This window comes from Ambystoma mexicanum, chromosome 8, assembly GCF_040938575.1.
Source record: "Ambystoma mexicanum isolate Mex_15411 chromosome 8, UKY_AmexF1_1, whole genome shotgun sequence".
In the NCBI taxonomy this organism is placed as follows: Eukaryota; Metazoa; Chordata; class Amphibia; order Caudata; family Ambystomatidae; genus Ambystoma; species Ambystoma mexicanum.
Window position 1 is genome coordinate 1,037,604,486 of NC_090929.1, and position 20,654 is coordinate 1,037,625,139.

Sequence of the window (20,654 nt, forward strand, 5' to 3'; positions counted from 1 at the left end):
GGGGCATTGTCGCCTACTGACCACCGTGACAAATGCATTCTTCTGATAGTTGGGGCATTGTCGCCTAATCACACAGTGACACATGCATCCTTGCGACAGCCGGGGCATTTTTACCTAATGAACACAGTAGCACCCGCATCCTTGCGATAGTCAGGGCATTATTGCCTACTGACAACAGTGACACATGCATCCTTGCGAATGCCGGTGCATTATTGCCTACAGAGAACAGTGACATATGCATCCTTCTGATAGCTGGGGCATTGTCGCCTAATCACACAGTGACACATGCTTCCTTGCGATAGCCGAGGCATTGTTGCCTACTGACCACTGTGACACATGCATCCTTCAGATAACTAAAAAATGTTTGCTGACTAACCAGAGTGATACATGCATACTTGAGAAAGCCGAGGGATTGTTGCCAATTGCCCACAGGGACACATGCATCCTTCCGATAGCTGGGGCATTGTTGTCTACTGACACAGTGACACATGCATCCTCGCAAGAGCCGGGGCATTGCTGTCTACTGACCACAGTGACACATGCATCCTTGGGATAACTGAAAAATATTTGCCCACTAACCACAGTGATACAAGCATCCTTGTGAAAGCCGTGGGATTGTTGCCAACTGCCCACAGTGACACATTCATTCTTCTGATAGCTGGGGCATTGTTGCCGAATGACCACAATAGCACCCGCATCCTTGCGATAGTCAGGGCATTGTTGCCAACCTGGCCACAGTGACACATGCATCCTTCCAATAACTGGGAGACTGATGCTTACTGATTACAGTGACACATGCATCTTAGCAATAGCTGGGGTATTGTGGCCTACTGACACATGCATCCTTGATATACGCGGGGCATTGTTGCCTATGGAACACAGTGACACATGCATCCTTGCGATAGCTGCGGCACTGTCGCCTACTGACAACAGTGACACATGCATCCTTGAGATAACCAGGCATCATTGCCCATTGACCACCGTGACACATGCATCCTTGTGAATGCTGGCGCATTATTGCCTACAGACAACAGTGACACATGCATCCTTGTGACAGCCGGGGCATTGTTGCCTATGGACCACAGTGACACATGTATCCTTGTGGTGACTAGGGCACTGTCGCTTACTGACAACAATGACACATGCATCCTTGAGATAGGAGGTGGATTGTTGCCTACTGACCACAGTGACACGTGCATCCTTGAGATAACCGGGCATCGATGCCCATTGACCACCGTGGTGCATCCTTGCGATAGCTGCGGCAATGTTGCCTACCGTGAAGGAAAACCTTCATCTGGGGTATACCTCTGACTGCTCTTAAGCTGAGGGGTACCCCGATATATTACCAACTCAAGGATGCGTGTATTGTTAGAGTTCTTGAGTGCATGTGTCTGGGGAGGCCATTTTACACTGAAACCACGGAAAAGTTAATAAATGTCTTGCCTTGAACCCATAGCCTGGTTCATCAAAGGCAAACTAATACTCCTCTCTTGAAGACACTGTAGTGAAATGCGCCTCTGTAGGAGCTATGGTGAATACATGGCAAGTTGGCCCATCTGCTTAGCGAAGGTGATTTAGGAATGGGCAATGTCAACCTCATTCAGTCAAACCACCTGAATAATCATCTATTGGAGCCATGGTAGCCAAGTGGCCATTTCCTTCAGCCCAGCTAATGGAATTGCCATCTTTGGGGGACCAGGTAGACATAGATGCTGTTAATGCTGGGACCTGGCCACAGAAGCTGCCATGGTCTGTATTGGGTTGGATCTGGTGCCTTTTCCAACCCACAATCACAGCTACTTTCTCCTTCCACTTCTCCAATGACTCATAAAGCTACAGGAGGAATGGCCTGGGGCTTTAACTGCATTTTTTGTGTGGCTTGACACAGCTTAAACAGGCATGTAAACATACATTAATACACGTTTATCAAATAGGGAGGAGAACAGCTATGCTAGACCTCTGAGTATCACCTGCATATTAAGGACCATTCGACCTGGGTAGGAGGATGCAAGAAAACCACAGAATATGCATTTTGCGTTTCCAATGTGTATTAGATTCTCAAGCCACAGGTTGCGGACCCCTGGTGCGTTCGTAGGATTCGTGTACGGAGATTGCTTGGAGCAAACATACTTGTGTGGAGCTTCACTCAAATGCCAAAGGGTAACCTCTAGCTTCAGGCAACATAGGCTGCACTCCAGAAAGTAGGGGAAGGTCCTTTCATATTGGGAAGCCACAAGTCTGTCCCATGGTCCAGCCACCGAAGGGCCACCGGTGCCCAGGGAGCATGTGGAAGCGGGCCCTTTGTATGACGGAAGGGCGCTGTAGAGACATTCAGAAGCGGCTGTCGCTCTCGTTGCAGTACCTCAACCAGAAGAGCCTTCTTGGTCCGGCACCTGACTTTAGTACCAAGGTAGGCCCAGTGGAGGCCCATAGCTCTACCTCCAGGACTCCGAGCTTTTCATCAGTCATACTTACAGTGTTTTCAGATAAACTGGGAACGCTTACAGTCGACTGTTGTATTGTGAAGGCGCTTGCACATATTACAGTACTTTACAGGAATGGAAGTCACTTTAAGTGAGACTAGTAAAAAAAAAAGTTACAAAAGAGCAGAGCCCCTGCCTCCCTCACCAAGGCAAATACCACACACTCCTTCAATGTTCCTGTGTACAAAAAAAAGAACAGTTCCTAAGAGGCAAGCATATCTCTGAGTGTGGAGAGAAACTCTTGCTGTGAGTTATGGTTTCTATCAATATATCTGCTTTGAATTCTTTTTTGGCATTTTTTCTTGTTTTTATACAGGTATATTTTGGCCCCGTTTGCTTCCTTGCTGTTGTGCCTAAAGAGCTGCAGATTCTCGAGGGGAAAGAACTTTGATATGTCACATGTTGCATGCTTACTTGGACACACCCCCTCACAGGACGCTGCCACCATGCTCTTTTATCGGTCCAGCTGTGGTTTCGGCACACCACCCCAACACAGTTTGAGGAACATTAACTTCCATTGAGGCTCCTACGGTAAATACCCGCTGCTTTCCGTTCCACCCGAAACGGCTTCAAGGGGCAGTCCGGCAGCATCAAGCGGATTACAGAAATATCGAACATTTGATTTATTTACAGGGGTCTCTGCGGGCAATAGCCTCCAAAAAAACAGAAGACGTTCCTCCTAGTCAACCATGGCCATGTTTCGGGGTCCGGTGATTGATACCCCTCTGTCTCAGGGATTATAGTTTCCTAGTCAGTGGGAAAAACCAAGAGTTCACGACAAGCAGGGGTAATCCCCTCCAGCACCAGACGCGGTGCTTCTTCAGGGGCGTCTTTTCAGACAAGACAAGAATGGACTTCTGTTCTGAGCGTTCTGATGTGAGTCAAAGTTTTTCCCCCTGGAGGCATCAGCAGCTTTTTAAGGGTTTTATGGCAGTGAAATAAAAATGAAAAACCCATGCAATCTGTACATATGAACGTTAGCACTAAACAAATTAAATAAAACTGAAAATGGAAACTCCAACGGTAGGAAAAGCACAGGGAGGAGGAAGGATAAATGTTATGACTGGAAACACCAACTGGGGAGGATGGATGGATGGATGGTGGGAAGAGTCTCACACACAGCGGGGGGAACGTGGCCCTTCAGAGCCTCTCCTCTTGCACATACTTCTGTTTGTCTCGCGAGTCCCTGGCCTTGCTGCGGTTCTGTCGGTTCGCTGACGCTGGGATGGAGTGGACGGAGGAGCTCTTCTTGCTGGAAGAGTGGGAGGAATGGGACGAATGGGAGAGGCTGGCCCGCGACTGGCCGGCGTTGTGGTCAAACTGCATCAAACAGAAGATCAGGTCCGTCGGCACCATCTCAAACTCGTAGGGAGGGTTTGTGATCACGTAGCTAGGAAGGGAGAAGACACGTACAGATGTCAGCATAGACAGAAGCATTTGCAAGGACTCGGGGTATGACAATGTTCCCCTTTGATGATGCAGCATGTTCTAGGAGCAGTCCGTATCCCGTCTCTTTGCCAGAACACTCCTTACCCTCCACACAGCCAGAACATGGGAACAGAGACGGCTGCTAGTTACAGAATCCAGATACCTTCATGTATTTCAGTGAGGCCACCTTCTCTGTCATCGGGGACTATGAGTCCCCAGACCCAGACCCAGTCAGACTATGGAAGCTCCCTTTCCCTAGAACGCACTTACCCAGCAGGGACAAAGTACCTGGTATTCATTGAGGCCACCTTCCCTGTTCCCATGAGCCATGCAGCAAGATACCCCAGGAACCAGTCAGAGGCTAAAACAGACACCTCCTGGCAATCGCTTCATTTACCAATAGTACCCCTCCCCCAGCATGGAAAACACATTGTAGAGACATCCATCTCATCATTCAGCAACAGGGCATATATGCGAAACCATTTTTACAAACCTCCAAAACACGCCAAGATGACGGTGCATGCTCAACACATCACACACATCAGCTCATTGCCGATTCCCCTGCCAGAACTGCAATCCACACTTCATAACGCCTTCTCATCGTCACCAAATTGACCATGCCGCTGCTGCTTCTCACCACTACCAGTCAAATCTCGTCAAGTTGCAGCTGTCTCATCACCTCTGCCAATCAAACCTCACCAGATGATAGCTAGGGTCCTGGGGCGCGTCGTTGGGTGTTTGCTACATCATCATAAACAAATGTATCATATCTTGCTTCCTAAACTCTGCAAAACAAATCTCATCATGTGGCTGCCTCACCAGCCCACCAATTAAAGCTCATTACGCTACTGCTATCTTCTCAACATCTGTTATCGGTCTACAAGACACATATCTTCGATATTATTTATGGCGCCAATCAGTACACATCAACTGCTGCTACCGCCTCAACTCTGCAATTCATCGAACCGCTGCTGAAGCACGTGCACAGATCTGCAAAGGAACCCTTGCCGCTGCTAAAGCCACCTCTGCATGCTCGCCTCCACCAATCCCATCTCAAATTTGCTGCAATCTCCTGGCCATTGTACATGAAAGCTCACCACCCCGCTGCTGAGTACCGAGTGCAGACCATGCCGATCACCAGGGTTCGACCGCCCACAAATGGAACTGCATCAGCCCACTGCTGCCTTAACTCTGCAAATCGGATCTCAGCACGGTGCTGCCCTTTAACCTCCAACAATCAAAGCTCATTAGTCCATGGCTACTTCCTCACCACCGTCAATCAAATCACATTAAGCTGCTGCCTCCTGAACTCTGCAAATAACCTCCAAAGACCCGATGCCGACTGTGAGTCCTCTGCCACCAGACACCCACCCATTTCTGGCAGCAGCATCCTCCATCCTCTAAACTGAAACCTTCAGCATGGGTGTAGAGCAACTGATGCCACTCACCTATAGATGGAGCTGCTAACATGAAGCCTGTTCACCGCTTCTTTCACATGGAACCCTCTGACAGGTGCATAGAGCTAATATGTGGTTCAACGCATTGTTTCCACACCACAGAATATAGTACCATTGATTTCTATTTTTGCAGCAATAAATATTACATGACAAATAGGATGATTTTGCAGCATATATGCTTCATTAAAATACTTATAGGTAGCTACTAAACATATAGAATTGCATCTCCAATGTTCTTATTGTGTCTGCAGATTGAAAACAATCTCTCACACAGGGAGTTCCTTCATTTAAGTGTCGCATGGGGCTGGAGGGCGCTGGTGCCTGGGATATCAAAAATTGACATGGATTTGTCTATTAGACTGATGACGATAAGTGACTGATGGGTAAAATAATATTGTGTTTGTCTTTTAGCTGCATTTCAAAAGTGTTGTAGGACATTTAAAAATGGCAAATGGTGTGCTTTTTTGTTGTGAGACCAGAATCACTATAAGCTGAAAGGTCCGATTGATGGGGCCAACCACCAGTTCCTTCCACCTCTTTCCTGCACAGGACACAGTTACATACAACAAATGCCTTACTAGGAAAAATCCTTCTTTATGAAAGTTGTTCATGTCCGAATGCAACACCCAGAGGGAGAGTAGTACTATGGGATCATTATAGACTTGGGGCTTTATATGAAGTTGTTTTCTCTGCTTCCGCAATTTTATGCCAGAGGCATCGTCATACTGACCGACTTACTAACCTACTCCCCCCTTTCCTGCTTCTTCAACATAACCAACGCTGCTACACATGACTAGGGGCTAGCCACACTATGCATAAACACACTGAGAAAAAAATCTAATGTTCGCACCCTACCAACTCTCTGAGACTCTGGAAACAACAATAGAGGGAACACCCTTGCACATAGTCCATAAATCCATCAACACTACCCAAATGCACACCAACACAACATATCCATACACCTAACAGCCATCCAAGACTCTGGACCATTTATGGACACAACTAACCAGTGCGCACGACCGCAAACCCCACCTAACATCATGCGACACACACACACCCAACACAAACACTAGCACACATCCGGGGCACTGAGTCTTACCCATACGGTTACAACACACGGGGCCTCCCGAGCCAACTCTCACATGCAAGACAACACTCACAGATGCCGGTTCCTCCTGATTCTGAACATATTCTATCATCCTATCCCCACTAATACACACCGCCCACTTCTCTTGCCTACCCACGTGAGCGCCTGGAGACTGCCCTTTGGTGGTAGCGGTCCGTGGTATAAATCAACATAACGCAACATTTTCATGACCTTAAGGTTATGAGCTACACTTTGAGTCTTTTCAGCTGCATCACAACACAGCGACATCGAAACAGGGTGTCTACATGCATGTCTACCCCACACGCAACATGTAGGCACTGACATACCGTTTAGTGCATTGATGTGGTGCACTTAAATGTGCATCTCGCAATCTGTAGATTCCAAAGCACAGCATGTTGTAGGTTTTCAGTGCTTTGCAGTACAAGTCGCCGTAGCATCCACCATCCTGGAAAAGACAAGAAAAGTGCAGCTGTATGTTACTAGCAGAAATGCATTCCTCCCATATATCTGCCTCACCCCCTTGCTCCTCCTCAGACCTGTGGCCCAGTGCAAATCGGATAGGACAAAGTAAATAGTTTGGGCTTTTGTGTAGCACTGTATTGGCATTTGCCATCATTAGCTGTTGTGAAGCTGAGTTGTAAATGAAAAGAATAACTTCCCAATTGCAGTGGACCGCCACTCGGTATGCTGCAAGGGCACACCAAGCCCCAGGGAGCATGTCATCCACAGCTTTCCATGCTGTAATAATCCTAATGAAAGTTACTAATTTGCTAGCATAAGGATACAGACAGCATAGGGTGTTCCAAATGCAGTAGTTAGTCCTGTGGACTTTCTCAGCCCTCTATCTTGCAAATGACTACAAGCACCGCCAATCAGCCAAAACTAAAAAGGGCCAGAGTTCCTCATGAAACCCCAAGGCATCCCTCCTGAAAAACACAGATTCTTAACACTCTGTCCTTTTGCCTTCAGTGTGTGTGGCACAGATATAAGCATTGCATGTAAGTGCACTTCATAAGCGTTTAATCACCCTCAGTGCCATTCATAATCACCTTTTGGAACACTTCTCTAGGAGGCAGCCAATAGAGTGGGGCTTATTTTGCAATCTGTGCTGGGTGGAGCACCGATGGGTCTTCATCAGATAACCAAGCGAGGAACACCCTTCCCAGGGAGACTGAAGTCCTTCCACTTTCAGCTGTGTGCTACTCTTTTCCATTGCACATTTAATGACATTACATTTTTGGAGGCATTGTTAGGCTGATGGGTGGTGCTAATGCCAAATGAGCTGCTTCTTTTCTGACCCCACTTCTCTGCGACAAGTGAATTGGACATTAAATACCTGCATTTTGTAAACTTACATGAAGTGAGTGAATAACAGGAACTATGGGTGGCAGCCGCCCTCCAGGGCTGGCGAGCGGACGGTGAGATCCACCTGCTCAATTAGGCAGACTGGCCGAGGAAAGTGCCAGAGGGACATTGCTAGAAATCAAAGGCCTGCAGCTTGGTGAGGCTCCTGTCCATGCCTTGTGTGGGCAGTGGGTGCTGGGGTAGGAAGATGGTAGACAAAGCAGAGTGTCTGTCTACTTATGAACGCAAATGCAAAAGGTCCTACAGAAAGAAAGGCACGCAAGGCTACTGTTCTGCTCACAATAGAATAAGCGGCCTTTGGGAAGCAGCCCCTGACTAGTCTGCTTATGTAGTCATGACAGTGACGGACCGGCCTATTGCGACATACGTATTAGAAAGTCTACAACCGCATGTCTATCCAGGGGCTGATCACCGTGCACAGCTTCGGGAGAAATGTTGGCAAGAAAATGACCACCCTGCAGAGTTTGAGAAACCCCAAGTCATACGATTGGCAAAACTGTTGAAAGGATTTTTGCTATTTCATTCATAGAACCATGTTGTCACTTTCAACCTGACCAGATTTGCAATGTGTACGTCTACTCTGCACCCCACATGTAGCAACCCTATTTGTGGTGCCAAAGACAGGCACGCCCTGCTAGAGAACCAGTGCTAGTGGGTGGACTTATTGCATGTTGCACATACAGGCATTAAGGCATAACAGACTCACCTGCAACTTGAGACTACCTGCAGTTTACACATCAATCTGACAGGATGCCCTGCGCTTGCACCTGCTGGGTTTGTGCAGTGATTGCCAGCTGCATATTGCTCTGGGGCCGTGTGGTTTCAAATGTCAAAATACTAATGTACAGCCTTTGTTGGTCTAACAAAAGGTATGACAACCTGCAGCATAGAGCACCCCCAAAAAAGGAGTGGTCTTTTGCATTCAGTGAATGAGTGACAGGTTTGGAGCATGGACAGCAGGTACCATCACCTTACTGCTCAAGGCCAACATACTTTTTGGACACGATATACCAGAAATAGGGATTATTTTAATACAATCTCTAGGTTGTCTCTTCACACTGTTGGTATATGTAGCCTGTTTTAATGCCCAAAAGAGGAAAGTGGGATGTCTTATTAATTTTTAGTTCCTCTTTAAAGAATGCAACACTTTCTTAAAATGAAATTAGAGTGGGCACAACACTCGACTGCAGCTTCACCGAGTGGATTTGGGCAAAGGTGAAAGGGGAGGAGAAGGACCCAATCCAAGATGGCTGCATGTCTATTTCCGCTAATGCAATCATTCAGGAGCAATGAGGACGCAGGGGCACAAACTACATGGTGCGCACATACTCAGGGCATCGCAATGCTTCTGGGTAGCTCCACCAAAACATTGGGATACTCGTCTCCTGTTCCAAGTTCCTCCGGTTTCCTCGCTGCTCGGCTTCTCCTTCAGCCTGTACCCATGTCCTTCTGATCCCGTACGGCTCCTCCTGGTCTGCTGATTACTGGCTCTTCTAGGATTTTCGTTTTCTGCAGCACCCTATTTTCAGAGTTAACCCTCTTGGGGTTTCTGCTGAATTTGTTCCTTTTCCTCTTTTACCCACAAGCTTGCCTGTGTCCCTTTTCCTCTGGAACACTCTTGCTTGCCTGCGCCCTTTTTCCTATTACACCCTCATGCTTTCTGGGTTAACTTTTGCCTCTGATGAAGACACCTTTCTGTTTCTCCTCTGGATCCGTGAATCTAAGTGGCACCGATTCTTCATATGTTCTGTGGCACTTCGTTTCTCCACTCTCTCAGTAACAATCAGAACCTATTCCTAATACCAGACCAAACCCATAGAGGACCATTGACCTGTGGGTTTTTCCCTTCTGTCTGAAAGCTAAGTATTCCTCCTCTTGGGTACCTATGCTGCCTCTCTCTTTCTTGTGCTAGGCAATGAGCTCACTACTGGTACAGGGCAGAGGTATCGCCCTTGCCTCCTGTGCCCTATAAGGCCAAAGAAGGTCTGGCCATCATCTCCCACCCATAATGGTTTCCAGAATGCCAGTGGCCAGACTAAGCTGAACCTCAAGAGGAGCAAATCCACCAGTAGAGATGGCTACACCCCTTACAAGAAAGTTCATCCCAGGAGAAATTCACCAATGGGAATCGCATGGAAGTTACATTGTGAGAATGAGATTCCTGAATAGAACACGTTCCCAAAGACTTAATCTGGAACTCCCTTCTTCCTGCAGGCAGTCCTTGGACACAGTCCAGTGCGCAGGTTTTGCCAGCTCAGGAACCCTCAGGCAAAGCACACTTTTTCACTGTGCCCGCCCTGACGGTTGGCGGCAGCAGAATGATGCCCCTGAGAAGCTGAGGAGATAATGAGCCAGAGAAGACCACATTTTAATTGCAAAACAGCTCTGGGGATGTGCAGAACGAAGCGCACAAATTAAGAGAAATGTAGGCTCAACAAACAGATGATTAAGAAGGTGTGATGTTCACAGTTTGGAGGTAACAATTTTGCATGTCTGACTGTACTTTTCTGGCCACGTTGACAGCCTGTCCCGGTGTTAATTAAAATCTTTAATGGTAGGAAAAGATTAGCGTCAATAAACGAAAGACACTGCGTGGAAGCAGAGTGTCTTGTGGATCTGGGTGATTAACAGAGAAGTCCTGGAAATGCAGAAAGAAACGTGTCGGGGTTGAAAGCCTGCAATCCAAATGTTTGGGGGAGAAAAGACCGAAGATTATTTTTTCGAAATAATCTTCAGACTTTTCTCCCCTGAACATTACAACTTGGCCTCCGCCCCCACCCGCACCCCCACCACACCACACCCCACCAAACCCCTACACCCTTACTTACCTTATGTCCCTGCAGCGTCTGTTCCCTTTCACTTCCGTGATCGGAACCGGCGCAGCAGGTTCCTTTTTTTTGTTGTTTTGTTTTGGAGGGATGGCTGCGGGGAACACCCCCGCAACTTCTGCTCAAAATATAGTGAGCAATGGTGCATGGGGCACCCCCGTAACCCCCAGCACTGAATGCGTGATTTGGTCAAACTTTTCGGCCACTCAGAATTTTCAAACGGCCAAAATTCAGCCAAATCACGCATTCGGGCTTTTAAGCTTGGTCATTTTGGCCGGTTCTGAAAGAAACAGGAACTCAATGGAACTGGGACTGAGACATGCACAGGTGGTGCACAGCCACATCGACCGCAAACAAAAGACACAGCATCACTTAAACTGATCACAAGAGGTAATGTAGCACCGGAGGGGTCACATGATGTCACTTAAAAGGTGCACAACAGGCACATCAGCAGCAATGGTGAATCGGTGGTGTCACACAGTCTGCTACAAAGACACACTTTGGCATTGTAAGGGAAGCATGCAGTGACACACAAGCTGCTTAAAGGAGGCCCACGGCAGCGCTGAGGGCTCCTTGATGATGCAGACTGTTCTAAGAGACTTCTCGGCAACACTTTCAGATACGTACGGTTTGTCTGGCCTTCAGCCACATCTCTGGTTCTGGGGCTCACAGTCCCTCCTTCTCCTTAAGGGATAGAAGCAGGGGTTCTGGTATCCGGTAATATTATCGTCACACAAATCGTCACCATACATATAGTCGGCGGGAAAAGGCTGTGGCGACATTATATATGGTGACCATTTGTAAGGGGAGTGGGGCTGTCCCCCACTCCTCTTGAGGAAAACAAAAAAAAACTAAAAATGTTTTTAAACGGGTTGCAGGGGTGTCCCCCGCGGGTTCACAGTGATAATGTTTCCGCAAACCACGGCCTTTTTGCAGTGAATCTTTTGCCACACTGCCTTTTTGCAGGGACGTTATCACATGGAACCAGGGTTCTGAGACTAGGTTTGCATAGAGGGCTGTGCACAGTTATTACACACTGGCTTTGCCCCACAAGGAACCTGCCCATTCTATAAACAAAGGCATGGCTTAGAAATACTCATTTTCCATGCCAGCAATTCTTGCACCTCCGGATTCACTCAGGCTGCAGGTGTGTGAGGGACATTAGTCCTGTGACATGGAGGAACATGTGGCTTACACTGGCTAGAGGTTTGCAGTACAGTTGAGAAGGACCGCGCAAAATTGGGCCTGGTCCACATTGCTCTCTCCATTTGCAACTTATCAGTGGAGATGTGTGACTAATATTGCAGCATTAGATTTAATTGTGCAATAGTACTAGAGCGAGTACGTACGCTTATATAGTACATGGTGCGCATAGGCAATCTCGTGACTCCACCACTGACTGTCGCTAGAGAGTATATTAAATTTTTACAAAAATAGTCACAATTCTTTCCCTAAAGATCATTAGATTTTCATGTTTCCTTTTTCAAATATTTTTGGGGGGCTTTTACAGAATGTTGGGGCCTGGTGTGAAAAAACGCTGTTGTCCAACTGGGGAAAACTTACATTGGGCAATCCTCATATACCTGTATTGATCTCTTGCATGTGTTACCTTTGACCTGTGATGCTGTTTCAGGGCCCCCAGTCGAACAGTCTTATTTCTTCACAATGGAAAACTCAACCATTCCTGGTGTGACAGAGAGATCCTGGGTCATAGACAGGGACTGCCCCTGGATTAGGCCTGCTGTTCAAGGACAGGGGAACTACTTGCTCTTAGCTATTGATGCTTCAGTGCATCCAGCCTGTAAACTGATGCAAACAAAAGTCTATGAAAAGTGCCATGTGGGCATTTCAGACCTATAACCCCCACACCCCCCCAAAAGCCTCCATGTTATATGGTACAGTCTCCCTGCATCAGCGAAGAGGAAGGCATCCCACCATCATTTCTTAGGTAAGGCCGTCCAGCGCTGCTTGCTGTCAGTCCTAATCATGTCAGACATGGCTTTGTGTGATGGGGAGAATCTGTGCAGAGTCAGGAAGTCTGTCTTGAGCACGAGGAGTGCGCTGCGCATCCCCTACTCTTCAGGAGGCCAAAGGATACATGTGATTGGATGCTAGAGAGCAATACTCAGTTGTCACGCATTCATCTTGGAGAGGATGAGCAGGAAGGATGCCCCCTGGATAGAGATTTCACTGTTTCAATCACCATATATTTATTGAGACTTGGATGCCCACACATTGTCTACAGTTAACCCCTCTGATGCTTCATTTCTTCTCCGTCCACCCCCCAGCCAGTTCATCAGTGGCATTCATCTTTAGCTTCTCTTGTGCTCCCAATGACACTTGTTTTGTCAGCGCCCTCCTTAAATTTTGGTATAGAATATTCTTTAAATTAAAACCACCATCTCTCCAAATTAGTTAGGTAACGCCCTTTCTTGTTGTCTTAATGGAGACCCATTGATCGACTCTTGCCACCATTTGTCTTTTGTTCCCTGGTTCAAGCTGTGGTTATCTTGAGTGTGGGTGCTGGTAGAGTGCTTCTTGCAGGCCTCTCGTCGCTTCTTCCGGGGCTTCTTTACATTTGTTCCCTATTCTGCTGCTCAGTATTGGCAGGGTCAAACCCAGAGGTATCATAAGCAGGCAGGGCGTGACAATGTTTAAATGCTCTAGAACATGGCTAGCCATCCTGTCATCCTGCACTCAGTGGTGTAGGGCTGTGGGAGTTGCAGGCCAAAACCTCTGTTGTGTGAGAGGTTGGCTACCCCTGCTCTAGAACTTTCATCTGAGATAAGTCCTATGTGCCCTTCGAAAAGCGGATTCCCTGGGGGTACTCACTCTGCCGGTGCCACAACCGATTCAGACATGATACTTGTATTTGAGTCGTCAGTTTGGCAGAGTGGTGAATTGCCATCCCAGCTGGTGTTGACTAATGAATATCTCATCCATTGCCACCAATTCTGTCCCCACCATTGATCCCTACAAACGGAAGACCAATGGGAATAGCGCATTGCGATCTCTTCCCTCCATGGCACTTACCCCAAGGTCTGCGAATGGTCCATCATAGAGAGCCAACTGCGCCACTCGACAGCGGTCCCTGTTTGCAAGCGTCTGCGGCGTGCTGTATCCCCCTCTCAAGGCGTTCTCCTCGGCAATCAGCGCCTCCAGCTCCGGCGTGGCCCCACCGGTTACAAGCGTCCGTATGAGTGTGAGGATGTTGTCATTGAAGTACGTCTGCAGAGATGGAGGGGGGGGAAAAGAAAGACTGAGAACTCTTAGAGCAAACACCATTAATGGCTCAACCACCGACATCCAAATTACAACTTTTCTGGCTTCCTGCATTTCCAACTTCGCAGCTGTCTCCTCAAATCATTTTACCCTGGAAGGGAAAAGACAGCAGCCTCCAATTACTCTATTTTCTTCTATCCCATTAAGCCTTTGCTCAAGATCCTTTCTTTAAAACACAGATTCCAGCCCATTTTTTATTATAGAACAAAAAAAATGTGAATGATTTATGTTCCCTGGTAATTTGCACTGGCAGAGAAGCGATGACTTTGGCGTTTCTCGCCTGATCAGACGCTTTAGGAGGTGTAATTGTACGACTCAGGCCGCATTTGAAGCTCGCGGCGGCCTGAAATGCGGCTTCTGCTTGTCACCAATTGGCGTGGGAGCCGCTTGCGTGCGGATATGTCATCCCTGATTACAGGAGCCGGACTCTGGCAGTTCAGCCAAAGTGCTGCACTAAACATCTCATTACTGGACCTGACGGCGCACAGACAGCGGCTCGTATCAATTAAACATTGGGACTTCATCTTGGATAAATGTATGATGAGCCTGGGCTCCTGGTGGCCCTTTTACAAAACTCCAGGGTATAGGGTAAGAGCGGTTTATTAGGATAGGTTTGTTCAGCGCCGACATCTTATCAGCGTCTCGTTGGCCTTGCACAACAATGGCCGGTTTAAATATTAATTCCATGCCACAGCCAATGACTTTCAAGTTCATTTAAAAACATGTCGGTCCAGCTGGGTAAACTTAACCACCTCAGACGTCAAGCAGCGTGGAGGCCACGCAGGACGGCGCAGCGCAGGGCCGCGTCGCGCGAGTGCTTCCGGCCCCGGCCTCGTGACAGGTGAAAGGGAAGGAGGACACGGCGGCCCCCGGGGAGAAGTCGGGCAGAAATTCAAATTCGACCAATGCCACTTCGCATTTCTTGACTCTCTTTTCAGATAGGGCTTGTATGCTGCAATCACTGGCGCTGCCACCTCATTTTAAAAGAGTCTGTCAGACGTCAGTTTTTTTTTGTTGTTAAATGAGCTCCGGCTAGTGAAGTTGCATTCGGTCTTGGGCGGGGGTGGTCGTGTGTGTGAGGGGGGCAGGAGGGCTAGCGAGAATCGTGCCAGTGGGGCAGTTTCCTATGATTTAGGTCGTCCTAATAAATCGCCACGGTCACCGTGTTGTTCGTATATGTAATGGGGCACTTTGTTTCTCACTGTGCTTTCACATTTATTTTAAACGGTGTTCTTCCCGCAGGGAGCAGAAAACGAGGAATGCTTTGAAAAATACATCCGAGACTTATGCACGTCATTAAGACCCCAGGTTTGCCTCAGAGTGTGTATGTAACTCAGTGTGACTGGCATGGCCCCACTTTCCCCAATTATATCTCGGAAATACAACAGAATGGGACCATTGAGCTGGGGCCTGTGTGCTCAAACAGACAGCCTACGGGGCCTTTGCTGACTGTGATAGGAGTGCCAAATGAAACGGGGGAGGAAGCACCACTGAAAAGCCTTCCATTAAAGAAGATTTAATCTGGTGCATGAAATCATTGCATACACATAAAAACATGTGCCAACAGGGTCTCCTGGGAATTCTTGAATCTCCCACTCTTCTGGATAAGAACACAAGTTTCATAAATTGAGTGTTTAAAATATATGAGCTTTTAAATCAGCAAATCAGGCTTTAGAACTGGGTTCTGCAATCAGCGGCTCTCTAGATATTTTTGGACGACTCCCATGATCTCTAATCATTGATTATCAGGGAGGGCTGATGGGAATTGTAGTCCAAAACATCTGTTAAGCCAAAGGGTGTAAACTCCTGCTCTAGAAAAAGGAGGGGTATCCGATTAAGGAGAATGATGCAGATGTGTTGGATTCAGAACTGGACTCAGAGAGGAATCATACACTGCCCTACTTATGTGAATTTGACTGTTAAAGGTGATATCTGAATCATGCTAACAAGTGCTGAAACGACATTGGCTGGAGCTGGAAGTGGGTGTGAAAATAAGTGGAAGAAGGTGGCAGCATCTGAGATGTATACGTTCCAAATGAACGTGGCACACTCTAGGTGAGGCTACGTATTTGACAGATTGTCAAATCAAGCCTGCCCAGACTCCCTGACAAGCCAATGAAGTTATTGGTGACTAGAGCCAGGTGTGATGAGAATATCTGGTAAGAAGAAAAAGAAGTCCCAGAATTAGGAGTTTCCAACCCCCCCACAACCCCTTTAGCTTGCAGTGGGAGCCCTCATTGTACAAATACAGTCACATCCTATATTGTTATTGCATGGTTTACTGTAGAGAAGCCTACCAAGGGAGGGAAAACTTTGGCGTTAGCCTGGGTATAGCCTCATGACTGATCTGGGATCTGTTGGCAGTGAGTGGACTGGCACACTGACTGATAGATGACTGAAGAGGAGTTGGTTTATGGGAGAGGACAGAAGAGTAAGACGATATGTGATATGATATGATGATATGATAGGTTATTTATAGCAGGCTTAATACCCAGAGGTTTCTAAACACGGATCCGGGGATCAAACCTGTGTTGCTCTGTGTCGTTTTGCTTCCAAGGCAAGCACCTTGCTGCTGAGCTATCCTCCTGTTACAGGAAGAGAGTTTTGCCTGCTGCAGTGAGGGTTTTCACAATCCTCTAAAGCATCCTCTAGTTGGATGCCTCCATGCCACTTTACAGTGTGGGCATGTTAACAATCCTCTAAAGCATCCTCTAGTTGGATGCCTCCCTGCCACTTTACAGTGTGGACCTGTTAACAATCCTCTAAAGCAACCTCTATTTGGATGCCTCCCAGCCACTTAACAGTGAGGGTAGTCACAATCTTCTAAAGCATCCTCTAGTTGGATGCCTCCATGCCACTTTACAGTGTGGGCCTGTTCACAATCCTCTAAAGCATCCTCTAGTTGGTTGCCTCCCTGCCACTTTACAGTGTGGGCCTGTTCACAATCCTCTAAAGTATCCTCTAGTTGGTTGCCTCAATTCCACTTAACAGTGAGGGTTTTCACAATCCTCTGAAGCATCCTCTAGTTGGATGGCTCCATGCCACTTTACAGTGTGGGCCTGTTAACAGTTCTCTAAGGCAACCTCTACTTGCATACCTCCCAGCCAATTTACAGTGTGGGCCTGTTCACAATCCTCTAAAGCATCCTCTAGTTGGTTGCCTCCCTGCTACTTTACAGTGTGGGCCTGTTCACAATCCTCTAAAGCATCCTCTAGTTGGTAGCCTCCCTGCCACTTTACAGTGTGGTCTTGTTCACAATCCTCTAAAGCATCCTCCAGTTGGTTGCCTCCCTGCTACTTTACAGTGTGGGTCTCGGTAGAATCAATACCGCATTGCCGCTGTGGTTGCGGCGATTTCTTCAGGGTGCAAGCGAATAGCTATGCCTTTGTGTTCCCTGGCCGTCAGTACTGTCCATAGAGTGCCTTCACAGCTGCGCCAACATACAATGTTGTTTGAGCTCAAAGCACTATACAGGGTGTCCATTATGGAGTATATTCACTTGTGCTCTTAATTGACAATAGTGTTGTTGCTGAAGCGCTACACTAGTGCCATTCATAGATCCACAAAGGTGGTAAATAAATTAAATAGTTCTGCATGATGTGTGGTGAAACCCCAGGATTGCGCACTATTACACAATACCGCATTACCTAAGGAGATGGACATCATTTTTGCCATAAATGTTGCCTACCGTCGAGAGAAAGGAAAACCGCCTGCATATGTTTATTGTTACATCTGTGCACGAGGGTGGGGAATTATTGTTGAACTAATCAAAAGAATTTAATGCCTACTGGAGCTCTTCCCCATGGTTGTTAAGATGGATTTCTGAACTCTGACCTGAAGGGGCAGAGGTTCAGAAGGCCAGCCTAGTTTCTTGGAACAGGGTAACCTCTGGACAAGCCAGACCAATCAGGGTAGCGATGGTAGCGGTCAAGACTAAGGGCCTCATTACACGGTAGGCAGTAGGGATTTAACGTTACCGGTAATGGAATACCGGTAACGTTAAATCCCCATGCTAATTACGACCCAGCTCACTGCAATTAGCGGCACCGCTAAGTATGGTGCCACTAATAGCGGACAGTCCGCATGCGCGCGACCCTCCATCCCGTAAATAACGCCATGCCGCTATTAGCACAGCATTACAAGGCGAGCGGACATGCTAATAGCAGCATGGTAAAGCCCCCAAAACCCCCTACCGCCATGGCGCTAATACCGCCATCGCGAACCACCCGTTAAGAGAACTGAGCAGTGTTCCCACCTGCCACAGGTGGACACAATCAGCATAGGTGGAGACAATGGAGACTGTGGCAGCCCAAAAGGAGCACACCACACCCCTTCCCACTCCAAGATGGTTCCAATACTTGCAGCATTACATGGGCTGGAGGACATGATTGCAGCGCAGCAGCAACAACAACAGGCAACACAGAGGAGACGCAGGAGGAGGAGGAGGAGGGCAAGACAGCCACAGCAAGCACCACCACGGCACCTAATCATACCACAGAGGCACCCACCAATCCCCAGGATCAGAGCCAGTCCATTCAATCTAACCCCAGAGCATATACACACCCTGTACGGTCTGGACTGGGATACCAGCATCGTGGACATGATACAAAACGACATTGTGAGCCTCATAGACATCAGAACTGCCAACCTCCCTCTACTCAAGGTGGTGACTGTGCTCCACTTCCTTGCCACAGGCACCTACCAGCATACAGTGGGCCAGATGCATGGCATCTCACAACCAGTATTCTCACGCACGCTGAACCAGGTACTCGATGCCCTCCTGAAGCAAGCACCTGAACACATATTCATGCCACGGACTGCCCAGGAGATTGCAAACACCAAAGTTGGCTTCTATTCACTGGTAGGCATCCCAAGTTGCATCGAGGCCATCGACTGTACCCATGTGGAATTGGTTGTACCACATCACAATGAAGTAGTCTACCGAAATAGGAAGCAATTCCACTCCATCAATGTCCAAATGGTATGTGATGCCAACAAGGTAATCACACATTGTTGTGCCCGTTTCCCCGGATTAACCCATGATTCGATGGTCCTGCGGAACTCCACTATCCCACTCTACATGGAGCGACAAGCCGGACAACGTTCGTGGCTACTTGGTGAGTTGCAGGACAAGCACATGTCAGTGTGATGGGGGGGAGATACATACTCCAACTGGGTGTGATTGGGGGGGCAGAGATACATACTCGAAATAGGTGTAGCTTGTCGTCCGTCGGACGAATGCACATACAGATGTACGCCAATGTCCATCTTGGAAGCACGCAACGTACTTCAGATGAACGGACATGCAAGTATAAGCTACACAACATAGATGACAATCCAGTTCTACAAACCTTATACATCCATCCACATCCACAGTGCACTACATTCCACAGCACCAAATACACAAATGTCATACATGCCGTCAAGATAGTCATACAGAATTAGTCCAGCACAACAACAATAATGCAATGTGCCCTTGAAAGCATGCAAAGGGATCACCCCTAGCCATAGCATAGCACCACACACCTATAGCACCACTGAAGTGATGCCTCTCAGAATGAGAACATCAATGTTGGAATAGCATCACACCAGTAGGTGGTACCAAATCTGCCTGGGCCCAGGGACACCTGAGACCTGGCCTCACCCAGGACATGTCAATTACTGTTGGAGGCATTCATGGGGCATGTCTACTTGCATGGTCGAGCTCACCTTTGCACATTGCAGTCACACAGACCATCTGTATGTATGCTGTTAATTGTGTACTTCAATCACAATGCAAAGTCCATTTGTGTGATATGAACAGGCCGCTCTTGAGTTGAACAGTAACAGGACCCCATTCGTCCCCCCATACAGGTGATGCCGGCTATCCCCTGAAGAGGTGGCTGCTCACCCCTGTACGGAACCCACAGAACAGGCACGAAGATGAATACAATCGTGCACATACCCGTACCCGCATTGTGATCGAGCAGACTTTTGGCCTTTTGAAGACACGGTTTAGGTGCATTAGCAGGTCTGGTGGCGCTCTGTTGTATGGCCATGAGAAGGTGGCCAAGATCACCATGGCATGTGTCATGCTGCACAATATGTGTATCAGACGGAATGTGCCACTGCCCCCTGACGTTGAAATAGAAGCACCTGATCATGATGGTGATGAGGGCGGAGGTGAAGGGGATGTAGGTCATGCAAGAGGGGATGGCCAGGAGGGACGTGCTGTGAAACAGCATCTGATCAACCAAATATTCTGAGTAACATGGTTTCGTACTGTCACATGGATATGGGTAGTAGTGCGCTGGTGTCTGTTTGGAAGCGCACAATGGACCATGGCGTCAATAAAATACACATACACAATGATGAAGTACAAGCCTGTGTTTTGATCAAACACCAGTGTATTAAGGAACGTAAAGAAGAAAATGTGCATGTCCCCAAACATCCCACCACCCTTTCCCTCCCTCCCCACAACAGTCCCATAACACCCTTCCCCCCACCCCCCAGAACAGTCCCATAACACCCTTCCCCCCACCCCCCACAACAGTCCCATAACACCCTTCCCCCCAACCCCCACAACATTCCCATAACACCCTTCCCCCCACCCCCCAAAACAGTTCCACATGTGTCTTGCACAATGCTTCCCTCCAGCCATGCACGCGGAGGCTTCACCATGCACTCACTATTGGCCATTGCCAACACCAGCATTGGGAGGCTG

General features: G+C 47.9%; 1 protein-coding gene across 13 annotated transcripts in view; it reads right to left on the minus strand.

The window, feature by feature from the left end:
- KCNMA1 (potassium calcium-activated channel subfamily M alpha 1) overlaps positions 1–20,654 on the minus strand; it is a 1,925,602-nt gene that overhangs the window by 113,684 nt on the left and 1,791,264 nt on the right. For all 13 annotated transcript variants that reach the window (XM_069610985.1, XM_069610992.1, XM_069610991.1 and 10 more), the window contains 3 exons: positions 13,703–13,897; positions 6,803–6,921; positions 3,649–3,873 (listed from right to left, as the gene is read on the minus strand). In XM_069610985.1, coding sequence (XP_069467086.1) covers positions 3,649–3,873; positions 6,803–6,921; positions 13,703–13,897 — 539 coding nt within the window. The remainder of the gene's footprint in view (positions 1–3,648; positions 3,874–6,802; positions 6,922–13,702; positions 13,898–20,654) is intronic.